The sequence below is a fragment of the Arvicola amphibius genome, chromosome 1, assembly GCF_903992535.2.
Source record: "Arvicola amphibius chromosome 1, mArvAmp1.2, whole genome shotgun sequence".
Taxonomy (NCBI): domain Eukaryota; kingdom Metazoa; phylum Chordata; class Mammalia; order Rodentia; family Cricetidae; genus Arvicola; species Arvicola amphibius.
In genome coordinates this window covers 148,623,925-148,650,395 of record NC_052047.1, presented here as the reverse complement: position 1 = coordinate 148,650,395, position 26,471 = coordinate 148,623,925, and the positions used below count along the sequence as shown (strand labels likewise).

The window sequence follows — 26,471 nt, the reverse complement described above, 5'->3', positions numbered from 1 at the left end:
ACAGTGATGGTTTAACTATTGCACCTAGTGAGAAGGGAAGTAAGGCAGTCGTTCCCGTTCTTAAGTACACTATGCAAACTGTTTGGATACCAGGAAAAGACAGAGGAAAGAGACTGGCTCTTCGGAGGTGGGGTGGGGGTGAAGGGAAGGAATGGGAACAAGCATTGCTTGTCTGGTTGGGAAATGCTAGATTAAATGGCCTCTAAAATTTCTTGTTATTTAAAGATCCTAACTCTCAAATTATTTCATAGATGTTATTTTAACTATATCCCTAGGAGAATTTCCCTATTTTAGTTGTGGAAAATTAGGACCTAACACCCAAAGTGAGTGACAAAATGTGAGGGAATTAGACGCCCAGACGTTTTTAGACGTTTGATCCCACAGCCTCTTTTCAACTCGTGAAAATGGAAGTTGGAGAAGAAGACAGCCATTGAAGCCAGAATGGGTAAAATCTAGTCAGCTTTAGAGCTGAGTCCCAGCTTCCTGGCTGATAGCTGTGAGGCCTGAGAGCCTGGTAAAGTGTTTGGGATACCGTGACCCAAGACTGAACTTTTGGCACTAACATCTTTTTAACGGGGCTCTTACAAGATGAATCTTTGTCCCAATGAGCCTACTTGTCTTAAAATTCAGTTGATGGTCTGACCTTCAGATCAAGAGGCTTACTTGGCCACACGTGACCAGGCTAGTCAGCTGCTTCCATACTCTGGGCCACAAAACCAACTTCCCGTGTAGTGTGTATCAGTTGTCGGCACAAAATACAGCTCTGGTTCAGAGAGGATAAACAGTCAGTTATGGAGCCATGAACCATTTTGTGAAGTAGGTTTTTTGTAGGTTTATTCCTCCCCCAGCAAAGGAGAATGGATACGAAAAGGAAAGGAATCTCCTGGCTGGCCCAGCACCTGATAACTGGCAGATGAGAAATCAGACTGAGAAGGTGACTCAGCCAGGAGACACAGGAAGCCACTTTGTACCAGAGCCAGTCCTTTTAAGAAGGAGAGGAAGAAAAGCATAGGGAATGGGGGCGAAGAGGAAAATATTTTCGTTATATAAACCTTGGTATTGCTCTTTGCCTGCAAGCCTTAGAACAGATGCGGTGGCCATGAACTGGTGTGGAAGTCAGCACCACAATGGTCTCTGGTGCTCCCTAACCTTCCTGCCCTCTGTGAGAGCATTCCCATCTGACCCCTGAGGGAAGTCAGTCAGTGGTGAGGCTGCCCCATCTGACCCCTGAGGGAAGTCAGTCAGTGGTGAGGCTGCCCCATCTGACCCCTGAGGGAAGTCAGTCAGTGGTGAGGCTGCCCCAGATTTTCTGCTCCAGGTGGAGAAGGCCTTGAGAAGGTGAAGGAATGAGCTAATCTGAGCACATGGCCCCATTTGCAAGGATGTGATTAGTGGAGAGGCACCTGGGACGTGCTCCATTTCAGGAAACCCGGTTATGGGAACTGGTGGGGGACAGACTTCTCTCAGGACCTGAGAGAAGCAGTTAACCCTTTCTCATTGTCTGTGTGGGAAACAGCGTCTTGTGATAGTTGCTTGTTCCCTATGGGAGAAAGTCCTCAAATGAACCTGATTTGACAATAGTTTAAGGGAGGGGGACGTTCCCAGGGATATTTTCCTTCTAAAATCCTAAGGTTGACTTCTTTCAGGGCATATGAATGACCTGGAAGAACTGGAGACTAAGGTACACCCTAGGAAGTGTCTGGAATATGTATAGAGAACACATTGAAAGGAAAAGGCAGCTTAACAGTTCCTGAAATGTCCCTGTTTGCCTGGCAGCATTGCTTATGATGTTCTGGTTCCATTCAAACCCCCCATTTTTTTTTGTCTTTTGGGGGCTTCAGAGTCAATCTGGGGCTCTTCGGGTAGGGTTTTAAAACTGGCCAGACAGGGTTTTTGTTTTTTGTTTTGTTTTGGTTTGTTTTTATCTCAGAACAATCAATATCCAAAAAAGACATGAAACATGAGTTCAGTTTCTGAGTGAGCAGAGGAATGGCAGCACAGCCAGCATGCCACACAGTCTAGACAGCAGTGAGAACGGGTCCCTGGAAACACTTCAAGGAAGATACCAGAGAGCAAAGGTCAGGCTGAAAATACAGTTATCCACAAGGGCTTCTTGGTCAACCCAGTGGACTAAGTGACTTTACCTTAGGCAGGCCATTTAATTTCTTTAGGCCTCACACATCTTAATCTATTGAAGGTAAGTGGTCACCTCAACAATCCCTTCTGACTATAGCATTTGTTGGCCTGAGGAAGGAATCTGAGCAAACATGTTTTCATAATGTGGCATCCAACAGCATATCACTTACTAGATCCAAACAGACAGGTTGGAAATGCAGGCTCATGAGTAGGAAAAGTGAGCAGGGGTTTGTGGGAGAGGAGGGTATCACCGCCGTGGATCGTGTAGAGGGTTCACAGTTTACGGTAACATCAATAATGGCACAGTACAGAACTCCCCGACAGCCAGACAGGTTGGGAGGTGGGGAGATGGGGAGAAGTACAGAGAGGACTTCAGAGACGCTTTTGTCTTAAGGTTCTGACATTTACAAACTGAGTGTTATACAACCTCTCCTCAGAGCCTCATTTCCACTGTTTACAATACCTGTTACACAGAAGGATTACTTTTAACAAATGGAGCTAAAAAGTAGGATGTGTAGGGCTGGGAGTCAGGCTCAGCAAATGTCAAGTCTGATTACAAGAAGGAACACTACGGGAGCCCTGAAGGTGGATCCTCACAGCAGAGGCGCCCCCCACTTTGCCTAGCTCAATGTGAGGGAACTCTCTCCCAGGCGGCTTTGTTAGGTATTTGCCTACACATGGGATAGTGTTGGGTGTTTCCTGTACCTTCATCCCCGAGGCGCATTCCAAGGAGGAGGCTGAGAGCCAAGACAACCGCCCCAACTCAAGGGCTGTGCCATTAGCCATTGTTCCTCACCCTTCGTCTCCACTCGTATTTTCAAGGCAGAGCGCTTCTGCTGAGACGATATTTTCAGTGGGAAATATTCTAAAAGAGATGTAAAAAAGGAGGAAAAGACTCCAGTGGCTTCCCAAATGTCGGCTTTTTATTAATTCTGATGATTAAAATGAATACCCCAGCCGGGCGGTGGTGGTACACGCCTGTAATCCCAGCACTCGGGAGGCAGAGGCAGTCAGATCTCTGAGTTCGAGACCAGCCTGGTCTACAAGAGCTAGTTCCAGGACAGTCAGAGCTGTTACACGGAGAAACCAAAAATAAAAAAACCACCTCTCCAGTTTGCCTAGCTGTGAGCACCCGAGATTGGGAAGGCGGGCAAGAGCTCTAGCACACGGCAGAGGGATACGGTTCGGGTCCTAAGGGACGTGTTCTTTGAAGCGGTAACAAGGCTGGTACTGGGCGGGCACTCTGCCAACTCCATAGCCTGTTCTGTGCAATCCCGGCTTCTGGAGTGGAAGAATTTCCTCCGAAGGAAAGCGGCCAACGCCCTGTTCCACCCTTCTCCTTGGGTAACTCGTTGCCAAGCAAGAATCTCTCATGCCAGTGTCTTCTTTTGGCAGCCCAAAGAACAATCTGTCAGATTCTCGGGAGCTGTGAGCCTACGTCCATCTCACGAAGCCCTCTCTGCAGCCTATAGGACTTCCTTCCAGCTGGGGACACTCAGAGCTGAAGTCAAACTTGGGGAAGGAAGGGTCTAGTGGGGAGGGGGAAGTTCCCAGAATCTTCCTGGAAGAGATTGGGGAGAGGTTTGGAAACAGGTTGCCAGATACAAGCTCCCCAGCTTTCAGCTCTGAATTTAAAAATAATTTCCTTAGTATATATCCCAAATCTTATGGCATGACATACACAATATGGGGTAAAAAGATCGTTCACCTAAAATTCAGACTTAATTAGCCACCCATATATCCCTCTGTTAGATGTGGGAGCAGAGTCTGGTCCCAGGCACCGCCCTCAGAACAGAAGGCGAAGCCGGCTGGGGTCTAGAGCCAGCTTGGGAATCCTGCGCCACGCAGCCGCAGCTTTCCAGGGACCGGCCCTGGAAAACGCCGCCGGCGGTCAAAGCGCTTTGAAAAGGGCCGAGGGCCGCGTCTTGGCGAGACCGTGGGAAAGTCTCCTCAGGAGGAGTCATCGCCCGGCCTCTTCCCGGCTCGCCTCCAACCTTGGCAGCTGGGCCACCTGTCCTCCCACCCAACCGCCTACTGGTGCGGGCGGTCTCAGGCAGCTCGCGCAGTGCGCAGGCGCCAGGGCTGGGGGCGGGGCGACCGCGCTATCGGGCGGGAAGGGAGCCGGCTGGCGGCCGCCTGGCCGGGCGCTCACCCGGGTCGAAGGAAGCTGAGGAAGAGGTTATGAGCAGCCAGCAACCCTGAGCTCAGTGGCTGCTCTCCTTACAGAACAGAGAGGATGGCTTTGGCTGTCTGCGAGGTGATGTAGGGAAAGGGGGAGAAAGACACTTTTCCGAGAAGAGGGCATTGTGAGGAGACCTCAAAGTTTGGGTGGCAGGATCTGGTGTTTTCTGAGGTGCAGGAAAAAATGCCGTGAATGGCTAGACAATTTTAAATCCCGCTTTCTTTGGGATTGTGGGGAGGGCATGAGGCCCGAGGTATGGAGGTGCTGGACTATCCATCACCGCCGTGGGTCCTTTGTGAGGAACCGGTGTATTCCGGGCTTGCCTTCGTGCGCGCTAACACCACGGTCTAAAGCCAGGAACGCGAAGACCCAAGAACTATACTATGGTGTTTGCCAAAAATGAGCTGATTCTGAGAGGGGAATCGGAAGTCGGCCAACTTGATTCCCAGCGTTTTGTACCCATCTATGTGAGAGGGTGATCGAAAAGGCGGGAAGGAAATGTGCAGCCATTGAAGGGTGGACAAAAACGGGAACATGAGGACAAGGTGTGACAAGACCCCCACTCCCCAGCCCCCGGCAGCCACCGTGAGGTGCAGATCCTGGGCTGAATGACAAAAGGTTGAATCCAAGGGTTCGTGCTAGGTTCTCCATATCAGTGGACTGTTTAGTTCTAGAAGATAGCCCGGTGCCGACTAACGGCCTGTGTTCACTCCACTGCTGAACTTTGCGGCCATCTCCTGATGGGGCACTTAGCTTCAGACCTAAGGAACACTGCACAGGTGAACAGGGATAGAATCACAGGCGCTGAGGTGGCTTAGAATATTTGTGGTCCTCGTGACTTCTTTGTCATCGTCAGAGGAAGCTGGGGGATTAGATTTTACAGATGACAGAACCCGGGATGGAACCCAGGGCTCTGACTCACCAGCCAGTATTTTTTTCCCAACTGCTATCTTTATACATAAAGACGCTGGAAAAATCCGAACAGAGGGCTCACAGGAAATCAGAAGATGATGTGAAGGAAGCTGTTAGATTGTAGAAGTGCCTGGAAACTGCCTTCAGAACTCTGGTACAAATCAGGATCTTAGTTCCCAAACTTGCTTACTCAGAGCTCTTTGCCAAAAAAAAAAAAAAAAAAAAAAAAAAAAAAAGGGTTGGCTGAGAAATTTTAGAGTGCTCGTCACCCTCGCAAAGACCTGGAGTCTGATTAGCAGCACCCTAGTGGCAATGCTGCCTTCTTACCTCTGTGGGCAGCATGTGGTACACTTATGTGTATACAGACAAAACACTCATACACATAAAACTAAGTCTTTTTGGCCTGGCATGGTGGCACACACCTTTAACCCCAGCATTTGGGAGGCAGAGACAGAAGCAGGTGAATCTCAGAGTTCAAGGCTGCCCTGGTCTGCAAAGCACACACAAGGTTTTGAGGTAGGTGCCTTATGGGTGCTGGGAACTGAACTCTGTTCTTCTGCAAGAACAGCAAGTGCTCTTAATCTTAGAGCCATTTCTCCAGCCCCTCTCCAGCATCTTTTTTTTTCTTTCTTTTTTCTTTCTTATTTTAGACAGGGTTTCTCTGTAGCTTTGGAGCCTATCCTGGAACTAGCTCTTGTAGACCAGGCTGGCCTTGAACTCACAGAGATCTGCCTACCTCTGCCTCCCAAGCTGGCTTTCCAACTATTTTGGGTTTTTTTTTTTTTTGGTGTGTGTGTTTAGTTACAACACTATGCTGTGAACAAAAGCAAGTCTGACATTTCATCAGCAGGAATACAGTATTTTATATTAGTTTTAACTGTGTCATACAAGTTTGTTAGGACCATGGTCTTAAAGATTGCGTTTTATTTGCATCGAATTCTTTTCAGATTTTGAGGTATTTAATAATTCACTGGAAGTGTGAAGCAGGACTGCCAAAGGGAGCATCGCTAGAAGGGCAGCTAACGGTTTCCATAGACGGGTTAAGTTCTAAGCACGCGCCGAGTTCTCTCCATTGCACAGTGACTAGTAAGTAGAGGCAGAAATCATTGACAATTGTTTTCTCGCTACGCATGTCATAGTTCATGTAAAGTTTCCAATTTGTCACACTCTTTTCTAGTGTAGCTATAAAACCAAGATGATTTTAACAAGTATTTGGTAATTAATTTATAAGTGTTCGATATAGGAAAGATAAAAATTATTCTTATTGTGAGACTCTATAGCTAGGTTAAATTAAAATTGCTCAAAACCAATTTAATTTTTAAGCTATTCTTTCACAACAAATTTATATCAAGTTTTACTGTTTTGTTCATGTATAGACTTTGGCAATTGCAAAAGAGGCAAAAATAAAGGAAAGGGAAATGAAATGACTAATGGTGTATGCTCTTATCAAGACATCCAATTCCATAGCCATTTTGAACAAAGGACTTCCTCAGTATGTCTGGCGTAGATGGCACTGCTTTGTTATTTCTGATCTTCATGTAGTTAGTTTATAGTCTGTCAAGGTAAAAAGGTGGGGGCTGGAGAGATGGATCAGCGGTTAAGAGCACTGGCTGCTCTTCTAGAGGACCCAGGTTCAATTCCCAGCACCCACATGGCAACTCACAACTGTCTGTAATTCCTGTTCCAGAGCTTCTCACATCCTCAGACATACATGCAGGCAAAACCACCAAAGAATATAAAATAAAAAATAAATTAAAAAAATGGCTGGGCGGTGGTGGTTCATGCCTTTAATCCCAGCACTCAGGAGGTAGAGGCAGGTGGATCTCAGTGAGTTCGAGGTCAGCTAGGTCTACAGAATGAGTTCCAGGATAGCCAGGGCTACACAGAGAAACCCTGTCTCAAAGAATGAAATACAAAACAAACAAACAAGAACGATGACATACACTTGACATAGTGCGTCATTACAGAAGCAATGATGGAGCGTGACATTTTCTAGTTATCTAGCTCCCTGAAATAATTATTAGCATTCAGTGTATATTCTAGACTTTTCTGTGTATGTGTTCACAGTTACTGAATTTCTTTACAAATGAAATTGGTGTATGATAGTGCCAGTGCCTTTTAATAAAAGTGGGCAGCGTTTTGTGTTAACACATGGAGATCTACTTCATTAATTTTTGGAAACTTCCTTTGTTTTAGGATTTTTTTTTTTTTTTGGTTTTTTGAGACAGGGTTTCTCTGTGGCTTTGGAGCCTGTCCTGGAACTAGCTCTTGTAGACCAGGCTGGTCTCGAACTCACAGAGATCCGCCTGCCTCTGCCTCCCGAGTGCTGGGATTAAAGGCGTGCGCCACCACCGCCCGGCTGTTTTAGGATTTATAAGTTATACAGGCACACAATTTTAGTAGTAGGATAGATCAAGCCAGGCATGGTGGGTGAAAACAATTGGGAGGCTGAGGCAGGAGGGTTGCTGTGAATTTGAGTTTAGCCTGGCGTATATAATGATCCCAGGTCAGGCTAGACTGAGGGTGCAGATCCCAGAACTTATGTAGATGCTGGATGGGTGTGGTGAAATGCTTATAATTTGAGCCTTAAAAGGCACAGACGAGGGATGCCAGGAGCAAACTGGTTCGTGAGACTATATGAGCTCAAGGTTCTAAAGACCCTACCTCATAGAATATGGAAGAGCATTTGAAGATTCCTATCAGTCTTGGTCCTTCACATGCATGCTCACACATGCAAACACTCAAGTACCACATACACATGAAAAGAAGTTTGGGGTGGGGGGAAGTCGGGGGTGGTGGAGCATGCCTTTTATCCCAGCACTTGGGAGGCAGAGGCAGGCAGATCTCTGTGAGTTCAAGGCTAGCCTGATCTACAGAGCGAGTTCCAGGACAGGCTCCAAAAGCTGCAGAGAAATCTGTCTAAAAAAAAAATCAAAAAGAAGGGGAAAAATAAGGTGAAGAAATAATTAAGGAAGAAACAGAATATCAGCTTCTAGCCTTCACATGAATGCATGCACACAACTTCTTTCACATACACCCAGACAGTTCACACACACACACACCAAGAGAGCTATGAGATAGCCCAAACCCCTGACTTTTTTCTCCTAAATGCTAATGCTTTTAACCACATTAACTGATTATTTTAATATTACCTGTTTCCAAACATATTTGTATTATAATATCTTTTTCATTTAAAAATATTTATTTTTATTATTTTGATTGTTTTTCAAGACAGGGCCTCCTGAGTGCTGGGATTTAAAAACATGTGTCACCACCGCCCAGCCCTTTTAGGTTTATTTTTAATTGTATATGTGTTTCTGTGTGTATGTCTGTGCATGTGAATACCATTGACCAAGGAGGCTAGAGTTGTTGGATCCCTCTGGACCTGAAATTATAGAAGCTGTGAGCTGCCCATTGGGGAACTGAACCCTAGTTCTTTTTAAGAGAATTGCTGTCAGCTGCCAAGCCATCTCTCTAGCCCCTTTAAAAATTTTAAAGGCATTGTTATTACTGACTTTTAAAGAAAGAGTCTCATGTGACCCAGGTTGGCCTCTGACTCATCATGTAGCCAAGGATGACTCTACTTCTCTTTCCTCTACCTCCAGAGGAATGCTAGAATTACAGGTGTGTGCTACCACACCTGGCTTATGTGCCTCTGGGGATCCATACTAGACAGGCACTCTACTAACCGAGGTACTACTCCAGTCTCTTGGTTTGGTTTTCAGAGATAGGGTCTCACCGTAGGCCATGTTGGCCTGGCACTCACAGAAGTCCTCTCGCCTTAGCCTCCGAGTGGTAGGATTACAGTATAAGCCACCATGATGGCCTCTAACCGGCTCTAGTTTTGATGCCTTCTGCTTTTAGCATATATAGCTATTTATTTTGGGGATTTCTTGGAGTGTCTCTTGCTTCTGAATCCCAATATCTTTATTTCTTGGCCTACTCACTGTTTTGGTGGCTCTTAGACTGTAGTTGCTCCCTGACAAAGCATATTGGGAAGATAAATTCCTTGAAACGTATTTCCGAAAATGTCTTCACTCCACACCTGATTGGTAGTTTGTCAGAGAATGGGATTCTAAGTCAGAATTAATTTCAGAATTTTAATGATGTTACAATGTTGCTTAATAACTCTACTGTTGATATTGAAAATTATGGCCTTTATGATTATTCTGTATATGACCTATTTTTCTTTTTCTTCATGTAAGCTTATATAATACTTTCTTTATCTTTGTATTATTATATTTAATTCATACATTTTGAAATTTCAGTGATTTAACATATGGGATGTTTGTTTTTACTTTATTTTACCACCAGATGAGTGTAGATGTACAGGGGTTTATTTGCTTTAAAGTAGAATCCATGGGCTGGCGAGATGGCTCAGTGGTTAAGAGCACTGACTGCTCTTCTAGAGGACTCAGGTTCAATTCCCAGCACCCACATGGCAGCTCACAGCTGTCTGTAACCCCAGTTTCAGAGAACCCAACATCATTATACCAATGTGCATAAAATAAAGTTAAAGTTTTTTTTAAAATAAAGTAGAATCCACAATATTTCAGCCTGTGGCTTCATGTCCCCGAGTCCTCTAATATCTATCCCTTCAGGTAAGCATGGAGAAAGGGAACAAGGCTTATAACTCAAATGTTTTTAAGACAAGCCTTGGAAATGACATGAATTCTGTTTCCATTCTTTTGGCCTGGACTTAGTTTTGTCATGATTGCTCTGCACTTTCAAAGGAGCCTGTAAAATTTGTCTGATTGTGCTCAGTGAGAAAAGAGTGATCAGCAGTTTCTGATCTTTGTTCCGAAAATTCACAGTACTGCACCTGCTGTGGGGCCAGTTTTCTTCCACCGTGCCCTGTGCTCAGCCTTTTCCATGTAACTCATGTCCTTTGGGTGTGGTGTAGCGGGCATGGTCAACCGGCAATAAGAAATAACCAAACTAGCCTTATATGAAATATTCAGCTTTAATAAAAAGAGAAAATGGGAGAAACTTACAGAGCCAGAGTTCCAGCGAAGAGCAGGGAACCAAGAGAGCAAATCACCAAAACACGGATCTTTTAAAGGTATTTTGTGCCCTGGAGGGGTCACACCCCTCAGAGAAGGGATTGGTCAGCTACCCCATCAGTGTGGGATATTTTATTTATTTATTTATTTATTTATTTATTTATTTAATTTATTTATTTATTTATTTATTTATTTTTGAGACAGGGTTTCTCTGTAGCTTTGGAACCCGTCCTGGAACTAGCTCTTGTAGACCAGGCTGGCCTCAAACTCACAGAGATCTGTAGGTAGAGCCTGTTTGTTCATTCCTGGCCACTTAGACCCACAATAATCACACAGAAACGGTATTATTTGCAATGTTTGGCCAACAACTTAAGCATATTTCTAGCTAGCTCTTATATCCTAAACTAACCCATCTCCATTAATCTGTGCATTACCACAAGGTCAAAGTTCCAGTGGGCTCCAGTGGAGGTGTGTGTCTCCTGTGGTGGCTACATGGCTTCTCCCTGACGCTTTCTACTTTCTCTATATATATCTCTTCCAGCCTGGCTATATTCTGTTAAGTCATTGGCCGAAAGCAGCTTCTTTATTAACCAATAAAAGCAATACATATATAGAAGGACTTCCCACACCAGAGTTCTACTTGCCTCTGCCTCCCAATTGCTGGGATTAAAGGCATGTGCCACCATTGCCCAGTGGAAAAATTTTTAAATGTTTTATCTGTTTTAATTTTATGTGCATTAGTGTTTTGCCTATATGTGTATCTATGTGAGAGTGTTGTGTACCTTGGAGTTGGAGTTACATACAGTTGCCATGTGGGTGCTGGGAATTGAACCCATGTCCTCTGGAAGAGCAGCAACCAGTGCTCTTAACCACTGAGCCCCCAGATGTGGAAAATTTTGTTGATGGTTATTCTACAGCAGTTTCCATTATTTAGATAATGGGTTTATGAAACTTTTTCCTAAAATTTTCTTCCCGATTTTCATATTTTTGAGGTAATTTCCTTCAGTTTTTTTTTGCCATTTAGATAAAATTATGAAGTTTAATAACAAACACAGGCAATGACTTTATCAGGACAAACATTTGCGTTTCTCTGGAGGCACCAAATGCTGCTGTCACTCACCGGAGGCCAGCCTGCCTTTGCCGTTGCTTAAGGAGGCAGAAACAGCACTGTTCGATGATCTTTTCTTTTGTTTTCCTCATCTTTTTTTTCCTCCATAGCCTTGGCTGGCCTCGAACTCACAGAGATCCTCCCACCTCTGCCTCCTGAGTGCTGGGATTAAAGGACTGCACCACCATTGCCCGGCTTTCTTTCTTTTTCTTTTTGGCTCATGGTCTCCTGTGGCCCACTCTGGCCTCAAATTCAAGGCCAACTTTGAACTCCTGATCTTCCTTCCTCCGACTCCTGTGTCTTAGGGTGACAGATGGTGCCACCATCTATCCAGTTTACGGGCTCAAGCCTTGTCTGTGCAAGCACTCTTATAACTGAGCCCCAGTGCTCACTTTTTGAGATATGTCTTATTGTGTAGATCAGACTGGTCTCAGACTTGTGATAATTCTCCTGCCTCAGCCTCCCCAGGGCTGACACCTGGTATCCTTCGACTAATTTCTTCTGTGAATACCACTCAATGTGGATGTCTCCGTGGCAACAGAAGTGCTGCGAGCAGGGCCTGGCCCAGGAGGGGGCTGTCCTTGTCGGGGACCATCCCATCACTGCCGATGACAATCAGCTCTAAAGCACTGGAGAAAGTCTACTTCCATGTTACACGTTGACAATGGTGTCTCTTTTCCTATGGGTCCTTCTCAGCATGCCCCGAGATGGGGGGCCAGCTCAGGCTGTTGGGTTCAGTGTCTTTTCCCACTTTTCATTTTGTAAAGCGACAGATGCCTCAGACTGCACAGTCCGGTTCCGTTCACAGGGACTCACCTACCATTCCAGCTCACAGGATGTTTGCACCCTGATTGGCTCCATGGCTATAGCCAGTTTTTCTTCCAACTCTTTGTTGAGGAAATCTCATTTTGTTTAATATCAGTATCATTATATCTTTGCTCTTAGAATGGTCGGATCCTCTATCTTGATGGGTAAAAGCCTAGCAGCTAACATTTCTGAAGCAAGGGAAAGAGGAGTGTTAGCTATCTCAGTGCTCCATGTTTAGATTCACTAAGCCCACTCTTTAACGACGACTTTGGTTTTTCCATCACAGAGGTTCACACTTCAGCGCACTCAGAACAGCTTCTCCCTGCATCGGCGCTAGGGAGGGCCAACCTCTAGGATGCTGAAAAGATGGGATAAAGTTCTAATTAAATTCAGTTTAAAAGGAGGACAAAGAACTTCGGCTCTTTGAAATCTAGGTATCTGGGTACAAATAATTCTTAAGCCATTGACTGGCAAAATATCTTCTATTTCAGAGTAAAATTGGTTCAAAAGGGCCAATATTTTAATTGACTCTTACACTTGTAGTTGCTGGCACCATGCTCTCTGATCAATAGCTGCAGTTTAGAGTTTTCCATAATCCTGTTCTTTCAAGTATAGAAGCATCTAAAGGAACAGTCCTGGTGTTGATTATAGGTGCTAAATTTAGGTGAAAAGAATTGCCACTGGTTGTCATCAACCCCCACGTATTCATTGTGCCTTTTAGTACCATTTTTGCCCTCTGTTTGTACTGAACTCATTACTAAGGGTTCCTTTTAATGTTCCATATCTAAAGGCAGTATTTTCAGGGTCCCATTGATTTTTTTTAAAGTCAAATATACTTAATTGTTTTATATTTTTTTGTATTTTTTTCTTACAGTTGCTTCTACAGGAAGAGTTTATGGTGGCCTGGTCTTCAAGAAGTTTCTACAAGGTAAACAACTTCCAGGAGACTACATCTCTTTTTGTCAATAAGTTTGTTGTTTTCTAAAGTACATTTATTCTGAAAGATATAATTCCTTGGTTTAGTAAATAAAAATATAGGATACCCACTCAAATTACACTTTGAGATAAACACTAGGTGTTTTTAAAGATGTGTTTTAGCCAGGCAGTGATGGCACATGCCTTTAATCCCAGCACTTGGGAGGCAGAGGCAGGTGGATGTCTGTGAGCTTAAGACCAGCCTGGTCAACAGAGCAAGTTCCAGGACAGGCTCCAAAGCTACACAGAGAAACCCTGACTCAAAAAATAAAAAAAGCAAAAAAAAAAAACCCAAAAAAGATGTATTTTATTTTTCAATTATGCATATGTTTCCATGTGTATGCCACATGTGTGTGGGTGCCCGCAGGGTTCACAGAGGAAGTCAGATCTCCTGATTTTGGTGGTTATGAGTTGCCTAACAGGGGTGCGAAGAACTGAACTCAGCCCTCCGAAAGAAGAGTATGTGTTCTTAACCCTGAGTCACCTCTCCAACCTCAGACCCTCATTTTTCAGTAAGTGTGTCTCATGTAGCGCTTTATCCTACATTTTATCTGGCAATTCCACTGGAACAATAAAGCTAAATAGATGCAAGAATGGACATGGTATCCAGGTAATTCTAGCTTTTCTGACTATTCTCTGTACAACTCAAGCAGAAGTTTCCCAGATATAAAAGAGGATTTGTTCCTATATAGTTCAGAAATGTACCATAAATGGTTTCCTTTATAGTAATATAGTAATATTGTTCTCTATATTATATGTCAAAAATATATGTTAATATTAGTATGGTTTAGGAACTTAAAATTTGTTTGTTTGTTTGTTTGTTTGTTTATTTTATTTTTTCAAGACAGGGTTTTTCTGTGTAGAACTGGTTGTCCTGGAACTTGCTTTGTAGACCAGGCTGGCCTTGAACTCAGTGATCCATATATTTCTACCTCCTGAGTGGTGGTGGCATTAAGGCATGCTCTAACACCACCCAACTCAGAACTCAATTTTTTGTTTGTTCGTTTGTTTTTCGAGACAGGGTTTCATTGTTTAGCTCTATCTGTCCTGGAACTTGCTTTGTAGACCGGGCTAGCCTTGAACACAGAGATTCACCTGCCTCTGCCTTCCAAGTGCTGGCTTACAGGAGAAACATAAATTTTTAAAAAACTTTATTTATTGTACATGTGTGCGCTTGTGTGTGTGTGTGTGTGTGTGTGTGTGTGTGTGTGTGTGTGTGTGTGTGTAGACTACAGAATAGCTTGTTGGAGTTGTTCCTTTCACTATGTGGGTTCTGGGACTTGAACTCAGATTGTCAGGCTTGGTGGCAAGAGCAATCTTGCCAGTCCCAGTTTAGGAACTTTTGAAGATTGTAGGTTTAATAATTTCTTCTTTCCTTTGACTTAGAAAGAGTCTGCATTTACTTTAAAGTGACCAAAATGATCAGAGAACTATTGTGCTTCCATTTTTATCTTCTGTGCTTGTTTGGTTTTGAAATGACTAGCCAGTGAATTGTTCTCCTGCTTAATTGTTAAAATGTAAATTTTACCAAGATTAGGTTTCATAGAGGATGGAACCCAGGACCTCACACATGTTAGGCAGAAGCCTTACCTACTTCCAAGTTATAGCCCTAGTTCCCCAAGCAATTGCTATTATTTTTTGTGGTGTTTGGGGTGGAACCCAGGATTTTGCATATCCTTTGGTAAGGCAAGTGCCATACAACTGAGGAGCATCACCATCTCTTGCTGTTTGTTTGTTTTTTTTGTCTGTAATAACATTGAACATTTTATCAGTTTTATTATAATTTTTTTTGGTTTTTTGAGACAGGGTTTCCCTGTAGTTTCTAGAGCCTGTCCTGGAACTAGCTCTTGTAGACCAGGCTGGCCTCGAACTCAGAGATCCACCTGCCTCTGCCTCCCAAGTGCTGGGATTAAAGGCGTGCGCCACCACCACCCAGCTTATTATAATTTTTTATTAGAATTAAGATATGGTTTAAGAATTTTACTTTTTGAAGCCGGGCGGTGGTGGCGCACGCCTTTAATCCCAGCACTCGGGAGGCAGAGGCAGGCGGATCTCTGTGAGTTCGAGGCCAGCCTGGTCTACAAGAGCTAGTTCCAGGACAGGCTCCAAAGCCACAGAGAAACCCTGTCTCGAAAAACCAAAAAAAAAAAAAAAAAAAAAAAAAAAAGAATTTTACTTTTTGAGACTGAAAAGATGGCTCATCAGTTAAGAGCACTGGCTGCTCTCGCAGAGGACTGAGGTTCAGTTTCTAGCACCCACAATACAGCTCACAACGCCTATAACTTCCATCCTAGGGATCCGACTCCCTCTTCTGGCCTCTGTGAGAACCAGGCATGATTGTGATGCATACACATATATGCAAGCAAAGTACTTATTAAAATAAAAAATTTTTAAATTTAAATTTAAAAATTAAAAACGAACGAATCTTAACAAAAAATTTTACTTTTAATACTCTAATTATGTGTACTCTGCAGGTATTTATAACTAGACACATATATTTTATTCTTCCAGTTATATTTTGATAATTTGAATGGGGGGGTGGAGGGACATTAGTCATCATAATGTTATTATTTACATTGCAAATTAAATTAAAATGAGTTTTTTATTTAAAGTTTTTGTAGGAGCTTATCTGCAACTTTATGAGGAAAATATTTAGATCTTTTTGTGGTTTTTAGCAGTTATTTACTAGTTTGCTATTAAGCATCTAATTTTGCCTTTTTTCTCCTTCATAACAACATTATTGATATTTGAGTTTCTAGTACCTACAGTGCATACGCTTTGGGAACAACTAACTTTTGGGTGATATTTTATTCTTTTGGCTTCTTGGGGGCTCCACCACACAGCTCCCAAATAAATTACATACAGAGGCTTATTCTTAAGTTATGAATGCCTGACCTTAGCTTGGCTTGTTTCTTGCCAGCTTTTCTTAAATTATCCTGACTACCTTTTGCCTCTGGGCTTTTATCTTTTTCTATTTCTGTATACCTGTTTTTACTTCTTTCTCTGTGACTGACTGGGTGGCTGGGTGGCTGCCCCTGATGTCTTCCTCTCCTTGTTCTCTTGCTCTTCTTCTTTCTCATTTCTCCTTCTATTCATACTCTCTGCCTGCCAGCCCAGCCTGCCCTTGCTCCTGCCTCACTACCGACTGTTCAGCTCTTTATTAGACCATCAGGTGTTTTAGACAGGCAAAGAATCACAGCTTCACAGAGTTAAACAAATGCAGCATAAACAAAAGCAACATGCATTAAAATAATATTCCTCCAAAATGACCACACCCATGGAGGCAGATTATGCTTGGGGAAGCAGCATATCCCACTTTTCCCAGCATGCCTGCCTAGCTCAAAGTTGCGTAGTAGCTAAATATGGGATAAACTGCATTTAGAACTAGAGTGTTTTCCCTAGAAGCAAGCCTTCTCTTTACACAGCCCAAGTCCTAATGCATTTATTATACTTTAGGCCTGTGCTCATTACAGAGGAGGGGTTTTTTGTTTGTTTGTTTTTTGCTTGTGTGTTTGCTTTTGGTTTCTTGAGACGGAGTCTCTCTATTACGTAGCCTTGACTGTCCTTGGAACTTGCTATGTAGACAAAGCTGACATTGAACTCACAGAAATCCACCTGCCTCTGCCTCCTGAATCCTGTGATTAAAGGCATGTGTCTGGCCCACATACTTATATTTCTTCATTGTTGTTTTTGAGAAACCATGCCCAATTTATGAGGTGCTGGGATGGGACCTATGGTCTTTTGCATGCTAAGCAATCACACTTCCAACTGAGCTATATCCCCTGCTCAGTTCATACTTAGATTTTAATCACTCTGCTCTACTACCTCCTAAGCTATCCTGGAAGAAAGGGAGCATCAATTTACTGGTCTGAAGAGTTGCTCTGATTCCAAGACTTTTGGGAGATCTGAATCCAAATTCAAAAGTCATGGGTTATGAATGGACATGTTGGTACTTGCCTGTGATCACAGCACTTGAGAAATGGAGACAGGAGAATCAGAAGTTTAAAGATATCCTTGACTACCTAGTGAATTCAAGAGCAACCTGGATTACTGAAACCCTGTCTCAAAAACCCAGTCTTCCCCTCTAAGAAAGAGTCATGAATTAGTTGCCTCAAAATCATCACTATTATTGTTAGTTGTTCTTCCTTTTGGGATTGTTTCTATGGGATGATACAAAAAATGGAAAGATCATTCCTAATGTCACTGCTGCAGTTGAAATGTTTGAAAGTGCTTTGAAAGAAGTAATTCTATATAGACAGAGGAAATATGTTATGAGCAGTGGCAAGGAAATAGGGTTTTCTGTTATATTAACTAATATTTAATATGCGTGTGCAAGGAATGGTCAGATTATAGGTAAGGATGCTTCAATTAATATTTGTGAAAGTGCTTTGAAAAATGAAAACCCCATAACAACAAAGGAGTCAGTTTATTGCCATTGTAACTAGTAGGGAGGAGGCATCAAGTATCATTTATAGAAATCACATTTTCTATACTAATACAAAATTCAGATAGTGTCATAGTGATTTAGATTTAACTTAATTTTTAAAACTCAAATAGTTTTGTTTAATATATTTTATATGACTGTGATAAAGGGTGAGTGGCTCTTTGTACAAATATGAAATATTATGGATCAAGTATACAGCAAAAATTGAGTCATTTGTTCATTGTCAGTCATATTTAGTAGCCAACTTCAGCTTAATTCTTCAGTTGTTAGGGCTCATAATACTAACCTCCACTCCATAATGCTATTTATTCATACTAATTAGTAGCATAAATTGTTCAGTGAAGCTCACAAAGGAAATTGGCCAAGACTAAGACTCAAATCCCTTAGCTCCTTGGCTTATGTGTCATTAATTATGCCCTTATTACTATTATTATTTATTTAACATTCCTGTAACACTGTTAGCAAACTGCTTAAATTGGTCCACTGTCTTTACACTGTTTAATTAGCTTCATCAGGGAGTTTCTGGCAGCTGATTTATTAATCATCAGGGTCCAGATGCTAAAGAGTTGTATATCTTTCAAAATTAGTAGCATACCTCTGAATTCAGTGTGAGCACACTGTTATCTTCATCCTTTGCTTGATCTCGCCAGTGCCTGAATGAGGTACCACTCTTCTCTAAGGGAGCAGAACTGCGGAATAATCTAACTTCCATTGCCTTCACTTCTTTGCCTTCTCCCTTCTGGGCATTCCAGGTCATTTTCTACAAATAGGCTCATACTTATGCTGAGTTAATAAACACTTGACCAACGCAGCCTCCCAAGAGTCCTGCGTCTTTAGGTTCGTTTTCTCTTTATCCGTCTCCAGTTTCTAATGAGTCATGCTTTCATTCAGTAACTTTTATTGAATATCTGCCTTGCCATGAAATGACAGAAAGGGACAGCTCTGCAAATAAAACAGGGTGTGGCAGGATTAGAAGGGAGCTGTGTTCCCAGAGCTTTTGTGGTAACCCAGAAGATAGTCCTCAAAGTCCCCTCACAAGTGTGCCTTTCTCCCTTTAGTTATGGCACACATGTGGAGGCTAGAGGATAACTTACAGGAGTGCTTCTCTCCTTCCCGTGTGTGGGCCCCAGGACCTCAGGGCTTCAGGCTTAGCAGCAGACTATTCTGTTTGGGAGTTACTCTGGAATGTGTAACATGCTTTCCTAAATTGCTATTTGATGTATTTATTTCATTTATTTATTTATTTATTTATTTTCCAAGATTCCTTTTTTAATTTTTTCAAGGCGAGGTTTCTCTGTGTAACAGCCCTGACTGTCCTGGAACTCAATTTGTAGACCAGGATGACTTCAAACTCACAGAGACCTACCTGCCTCTGCCTTCCGAGTGCTGGGATTAAAGGTGTGCTTTAAGATTTCTTTATAATGATATCAACATTCTTAAAATTCTCCAGAGTTAGAAATCTTGCCTTTTTAAGAGGAATGAGTTTCTCAGTTTTTCTTCATTATATAATAAACTCATTTCTTGTTAAATACATCTTTGTAATATACAATTGTTTATTAAATTAATTTAAAAGTGCTTTTAGGGCTGGAGAGATTGCCAGGCATTAAGAGTATTGACTACTCTTCCAGAGGATATGGGTTCAATAACCAGCACCCACATGGCAGCTCACAACTGTCTGTAACCCCAGTTCCAGGGGATCAACTAACTTCCACACTAACAGCTCACACAGACATACATGCAGACAAAACACCAGTGCACATAAAACAAAATAAATACATTTTAAAAATCTTTTCTTAAAGTGATTTTAGGCTCCTCCTTGAATGATTTCCTATTTGCTTATTAAAAACAAAACAAGCCAGGCATGGTGGCACGCTCCTTTAATCCCAGCACTCAGGAGGCAGAGACAGACATATCTCTGTGAGTTCAAGGCTAGCCTGGTCTAAAGAGTGAGTTCCAGGACAGCCAGGGCGGTTATAAAGTCTGTCTCGGGTCTGGAGAGATGGCTCAAAGGTTAAGAGCATTGCCTGCTCTTCCAAAGGTCCTGAGTTCAATTTCCAGCAAGCACATGGTGGCTCACAACCATCTGTAATGAGGTCTGGTGCCCTCTTCTGGCCTACAGGCATACACACAGACAGAATATTGTATACATAATAAATAAATAAATAAATAAATAAATATTAAAAAAAATAAAGTCTGTCTCGAAAAATAAAACAAAAATCCCATGAAGATCAGATTTGATGCCACCTATCAATTAGAATGACACCCTTGACTTTCAAGAGCAATGGCCACTGTACTGACTAGTTTCATTTTAACTTGATATAAACTAGGGTCATCAGAGAGGTGGGTGGTGGGTACTTCTCTTGAAAAAATGCCTCCATAAGATCAGGCTGTAGGAGAGCCTGTAGGGTATTTTCTTATTACTGACTGATGTTGGAGAGCCAAGCTCATTGTGGGTAGGGCCACCCATGGGTTAGTGGTACTGGGTTCTATAAGAAAGCAGGCTGAAGAAGCCGTAAGGAGCAACCCAGTAAGCAGCACCCCTCCATGGCCTCTCCATCAGCTCCTGCCTCCAAGTAACCATCTGGTTGGGTTGCCTTAGCTTTCTTCAATAGATGGTGACTCAGGTTTTGTAAGCCAAATATACCCTTTCCTCCTCAAGTTGCTTTAGGTTATGGTGTTTCAGAAACCTTAACTAAGACAATCATAAAGATAAATAAATAAGTGTTTAGAGTTTTTCATAACTACATTTAAATGTATAAATTCTGTTAAACACTATATGCTTATTCACTTGTGTGTAATTCTTTTTATCATTTACTTTATATATACATTACCTGCTGAATTACTTCTATAATGTATATCTATTTAGTAAAACATGATTTTTTTTTCAGTTTGTGCAACTTGCTTGGCTCTAGAAACTGCTTCCTTTAATTGGGTGGGAGAAAAAGGAGTGGTGAACTGGGTAATAGAGGAAAGCCACATTTATAGGTCTCTGCCTACCTTACTGTCTGTCTCTTCATATTATATTTGCTATCTACTTCCATGTAAGAGCTTGTTCAAGGGTCTGTCAGGGAAGAGCAGCTATTCAAATAACTCTGGCTGAAGCACAGTCTGATATATTAGGGACACACATAGAGTGTGTGACAGAGGAAGGGGACAACCGCCTAGCTCGCCAAATCAGCCAGGTGAACCCTGCTGGTTAATGGGGAGACAGACAGCAACCACATTCTTACCTATATTTTGAAGTTGCCTCCTCCAGTTAGCTTCATTTAAATATTTATTGCAGTTCTGGGGATCAATGGCAAGACCTTGAACGAGCCAGGTACGGGGCAATACTCCTGGCTACACTCCTAGACTTCCTTTTTTTTTTTTTTACATAATTTAATTCTATCCAGTTTGGGTAGGCATTTTAAAAATAGTTACTTTTGCCGGGCGGCGGTGGCGCACGCCTTTAATCCCAGCACTTGGGAGGCAGAGGCAGGCGGATCTCTGTGAGTTCGAGACCAGCCTGGTCTACAAGAGCTAGTTCCAGGACAGGCTCCAAAGCTACAGAGAAACCCTGTCTCGAAAAACCAAAAAAAATAAATAAATAAAAATAAAAATAGTTACTTTTTTCTAAGTCAGAAAAGTTTTATTTTTAATTTTTTTTTCAAAAAAACAGATAAGAATATTAGGTTTTGTTAAGTACAGATGGCTTTGCTATGCCATCAGCCAACCTTTTCTTCTGTTTTTATACTGCTCGGGTGACATCCAGGGCCTGTTGTAAATGCTGCTGGAGAGCGTCTCTCATGAGCTGCTACAGTCCTGGATCCCCCACCCCTCCAACTAAATGTTTAATTTTGCCCTGCTCATTAGTTTATTTGAAAAGTCAATGAGAAATGATTGACAGATCTAAGCATGTTCAACATTGACAGACCATCCTATAATGATCAACCTTTGAATTTTTAAAACTGACATTTTTATAGCCAGAGAATAAAATTCTGTTACAATTTAACACCTTAGAGGGCCAACAATACTAAGACTGAGAAATTACCTAACACCTGCCCCACCCTCAATGCTATCTTATAGCTTTAGTCTCTTCTCTCTGTAACAGGAGCTCATAACTTGAAGTCTTTGATAGAATTTTAAATTTTTGTAGTTTTGTGGACATATTCATTTTCCTTGTGAAAAGACGCATAATTCAATTCAATCAGATTTTAACCAGGTCTGTTATGGAAATGATGATTAAATTCTCCTGTTCCTTTTTTTTTTTTTTTCCTGAGGATCTCACTATGTAATCTTGCCTGACACAGAACATAGTATGCACTATGTAGATCAGGCTGGACTCAAGTTTACAGAGCTCTGCATTTTTTCTGCCTCCCTAGTACTGGGGTTAAAGGCATGAGCCACCATGCCCAGCTCTCCTGTTCTTTAAACAAGACATGACATCATTCATTTTTTGAGAGGTAGGTCAGACGTGTTATCTGTTTCAGAGATGAGGAAATCCAGACTTACATCAGCTTGTTATCCTAAGTTTAAAGAGAAGAATTTTGTGGTTTCATAAATCACTAGTTACCCATTAAACCAGATGAGACCAAGTTTTTGGTACATTCTGAAGACTTTCTGGCTGCCAAATTTGCCTTCCAGTAGGGAAGATTTTATAAAGGTTGGCTAAAGACCAAAGAAACTAGAATGAATTGGTTTGTGTCTTCTTTTGTTTCCCTTAATATTTTTTTCCTTTTTTATAGTTTTTTTTTTGAGGCAGGGTTTCTCTGTGTGGCTGTCCTGGAACTTGCTCTGTAGATCAGGCTAGCCTCTGACTCAGAGATCCAGCTGCCTCTGCCTTCTGAGTACTGGGATTAAAGTCTGCACCACCACCCAGCAATATTTCTTTCTTCCTCTTCTTTTTTTTTTATGTGTATGGGTGTTTTGGCTGCATGCTGTGTGCTTAGCACCCATGGAGGCTAGAGGAGGGCATTAGATCTGTGGAGAGTAACAGACAGTTGTGAGCCTCCAGTGTGACTGATGGGAAATGAACTCAGGGCCTCTGGTAGAGCAGCCTTAATTGCTGAGCTACCTCTCTAGCACCCTCCCTAATATTTATTATTATGTTTTAATTTCTTTTTGCAAGTATGTTTGTGCACCTCATGCCTCAGTGCATGTGTGGATAACTTGCAGGAGTCTGTTTTCTCTTTTGACCAGGTGGGGCTCAGGAATTTAGAACAGGTCCTCAGGCTTGGCTCTTAATCGCTAGCAAACTATAATGGAACTTGTATCTAAATTACGAATGCTACTATTATGTGACACATTTTTTTTCTTTTTTTGTGACACATTTTCTAAGACAATTTCAAGAACCATAAAAATATATATGGAGCTCTTTCTGTCCCTCTTTTGAAGAGTGCCACCCTCTCTTCCCCCACTTCTTGTTCTTTCTCTCTATCTCTCTCTACCTCTATCCCTGCCCCTCCAACATTTTCAATGGAATAAAAAAACTGTATGCATCAAGATATTAATTCCAGAGTTATTAATGTTAATTAGCATGTATTGAGAACCATATGCTCAGAATAACCACTGTGCTGCATGCACTATGCATTCAATACTTCACTTATTCTCAAAACAACCTTATGAGGTAGGTAGGTGTCTTTAAAAGATCAAATAACGCCGGGCGGTGGTGGCGCACGCCTTTAATCCCAGCACTCGGGAGGCAGAGGCAGGCGGATCTCTGTGAGTTCGAGACCAGCTTGGTCTACAAGAGCTAGCTCCAGGACAGGCTCTAAAGCTGCAGAGAAACCCTGTCTCGAAAAACCAAAAAAAAAAAAAAAAGATCAACTAACTTAGCCGGGTGGTTGTGGCGCACACCTTTAATCCCAGCACTCAGGAAGTAGAGGCAGGTGGATCTCTGTGAGTTCGAGGTCAGCCTGGTCTACAGAGTGAATTCTAGGACAGTCCCCAAAGCTACAAAGAAACCCTGTCTTGAACAAACAAAACAGACAAACAAAAAAAACCAAAATAACTTGCTCAAGGACACATTATTAGCTCCTGAAGTTTCTGCTGTTCATGCTAGCAGAAGTGGGTGGGGCAAGTATGAATATAACTAAATGCCTGTTAATAGAAAAATGGCTGATTTATGGTAATATCTTTTTTCTTGGTGTGGTGATTATATATTGGGCAAGATGTTCTAAATGGAGATTCTAAAAATACAGTAAAAAAATCTAGATGGAGATTCTAAAAATACAGTAAGATGCTAACATTTATCATTGTGTACATTTTAACAATTGTTTTGTTAACCTCTGTATATACGTGTGAGTATGAGCACGTGTGTACCACAGCACACATGTGGATGTTAGAGGACAATGTTCACAGGTTGATTTTTACCTTTTGCACCATAGATCCTGGAGACTGAATGCCGGTCTCAAGTCATCAGGCTTGTGTGACGATCAGGTTTACTCACTGGGCTCTTTGCTAGTCCCAAGAAGTTTTATTGTTGTTTTTCCCTTTTTTCCCCTCTGTTTTCACCTTTCTGTTTTGTGTTGAGACAGAGTCTTGCTTTGTAGTCTAGGCTAGCCTCAAACACACAACCCTTCTACCTCAGCCTCCTGAGTGGGGATTACACATGTGGGCCACCATATCTAACACCCTTGTCTTAATTTTCTAATTTTCTGAAATGAACTATATTATTTTTATAAGAAAAGGATTTAAAGCTGGATCTAGTGGTGCATGCCTTAAATCCCAACACTTGGAAGGCAGAGACTGGTGGATCTTTATGAGTTCAAGGCCAGTCTGGTCTACACAGGGCTAGCTAGGGCTGCATAGTGAAGCCTGTGATGGTGACCAAGTTGACATTTAGTTGCTATTTTGTTTTCTTAACAAACTCCTGTACTTTAACATAATACCATAATAACGCTCGCAGAGAATGCACCGGTAAATAAAGCGGCTGTGCCACCGCATTTCTAAAAGTGAAGCTAACTAAGACAACACAGATACACTCTTCTGGTGACTGTGGTTTGAGGTCATGATTTACAGTGGCTATTATTCTGTTTTAAAGCAAACCTAGACACATTTTAGAAAAGGAAAATCAGCAATATAACTGATGTTTCAGAAATGTGACTTCAACTCTTCATTCACTACTTTAAATGCAGAGGAATTATTATGCTCATAGGGCTCACCCACCCGAGAAGTTCAGCCACCATGTGCTCAGTCACTCAAGTCTTGGACAAAAGAAAAGGAACCTGGACTGCTTACTACCATGGGCCCACACAAAGGGAATATGGACTGAGAATGGGATGGGCACAAATTTAATTATTATTATTTTTTTGGAGGGGGGTCAAGACAGAGTTTCTCTGTATAACAGCCTGGAACTAGCTCTTGTAGACCAGGCTGGCCTGGTCTACAGAGATTCGCCTGTCTCTGTCTCCCAAGTGCGTGTGTCACCACCACCCGGCAAAAATTTTATTTATTATGCATACAGTGTTCTGCCTGCATATATGCTTGCACACTAGAAGAGGGCACCAGATCTCATTGTAGATGGTTGTGAGCCACCATGTGGTTGCTGGGAATTGAACTCAGGACCTCTGGAAGAGCAGTCAGTGCTCTGAGCCATAAAGCTGCGCCTGGCTATATACAACCTCAACAGTCAGATTAACCAATGTGATTTAAACTGCCTCCTATTATACATTTGAACAGAGATACAAGGTTATTGAATGCATATGAACAAGGAGATAGGGTTATTACAGACAAAGGAGAAGGCAGAGTTATTCTATACAGGTGAACAAGGAGGCAGGTTTAACTGAGCTCAGGAATAGGCTCCAGGGGAGCAGTCTTCAGGCTGTAAGTATGGTGGGGGAGAGCTACGGTGGACATTTTCTACACGTACTATCAATATTTGCCCTTGGACCAGAAAGGAAGGCTTACCATTTATTTATCTTAACCTCACCCTGGGGAAAAGCTTTGACATTTTCCCATGGGTCTGAGGCTGTAGTCCTTATCATGGCTGGTCATGTCACTAGCACACATTCACTCAGGGTCTCTTCTGCCTCTTGTTAACACTTTAAACATAAATAATTTTTGTGTTTTTAAACACTGAGCACTCAATCTTATTGGAAGATTGTGAAGGTCAGAGGTCAAAGTCTAGTGCCTTCTTCAGTCCCTCCACTGAACTTGGAACTCACCACCAGAAATCTGAACAGCCAGCCTGCCTGTAGCCTTGACAGTATTCACCTAAATATGAATTCCTTTGCTTTTATCTTGGTTGGGGTTTGCTGAGATTTTTTATCTTAAATTTTAGGAAGTTCTGTCCCTGCTCTTAAGTATTTTTCCTTTTTAAGCTACCTGTTAATCTGGGGAAAAAAGTATTTTTCCTTTCTTATTCTAATTTTCTTCTCCTTCTGGGACTTCCATTATATATATTGTAGGCTGGTTGATATTTTTCTACATATCCTTAAGACTTTGTTTTTTTTCTTCAGGCTGCCTTGAACTCCTGGACTCCAACAGTCTTCCTCCCTCAACCTTCTGAGTGGCTGGGTCCACAGATGCATTTCACTGGGCCCTTTGGGGATATTTTTGTTACTGGTCTTTAGTGATTTCAGTGACTCTTTTTTCATGTCTACATTGCTGATAGATCTATCCAGTGAATTCTGTAGTAGGATTTAACTTTTCAGTTACAGAATTTCTATGTGGTTTTCTTTTCTTTGTTTTTTTTTTTCCTGTGAATGGTACTTAGTTATCACTAAATCTTTATTACATTTATTTATTTATTTATTTGTGCTTGCATCCATGTGTGTGTTTGTGTGTGAGAGCAAGTGTATGGGTATGCGTGTACCACAGTGTGCATGGAGGTCAGAGGACAACTTGAGGAGTCAGTTCTCTTCCTGCTGCATGAGTTCTGGGGATCCAAGTCAAGTCGTGGGTCTTGGCAGCATCTACTGAGCC

General features: G+C 42.1%; 1 protein-coding gene across 15 annotated transcripts in view; it reads left to right on the top strand.

The window, feature by feature from the left end:
* C1H11orf80 (chromosome 1 C11orf80 homolog) overlaps positions 1 to 26,471 on the top strand; it is a 122,856-nt gene that overhangs the window by 20,335 nt on the left and 76,050 nt on the right. For 11 of the 15 annotated variants that reach the window (XM_038334572.1, XM_038334580.1, XM_038334564.1 and 8 more), the window contains 2 exons: positions 13,023 to 13,076; positions 13,491 to 13,635. In XM_038334572.1, coding sequence (XP_038190500.1) covers positions 13,044 to 13,076; positions 13,491 to 13,635 — 178 coding nt within the window. In that variant the 5' untranslated portion in view covers positions 13,023 to 13,043. Of the gene's footprint in view, positions 1 to 4,095; positions 4,394 to 6,177; positions 6,317 to 13,022; positions 13,077 to 13,490; positions 13,636 to 26,471 lie in introns of those variants that run through there. The other 4 variants (XM_038334513.1, XM_038334522.1, XM_038334588.1 and 1 more) reach the window with 4 other exon arrangements.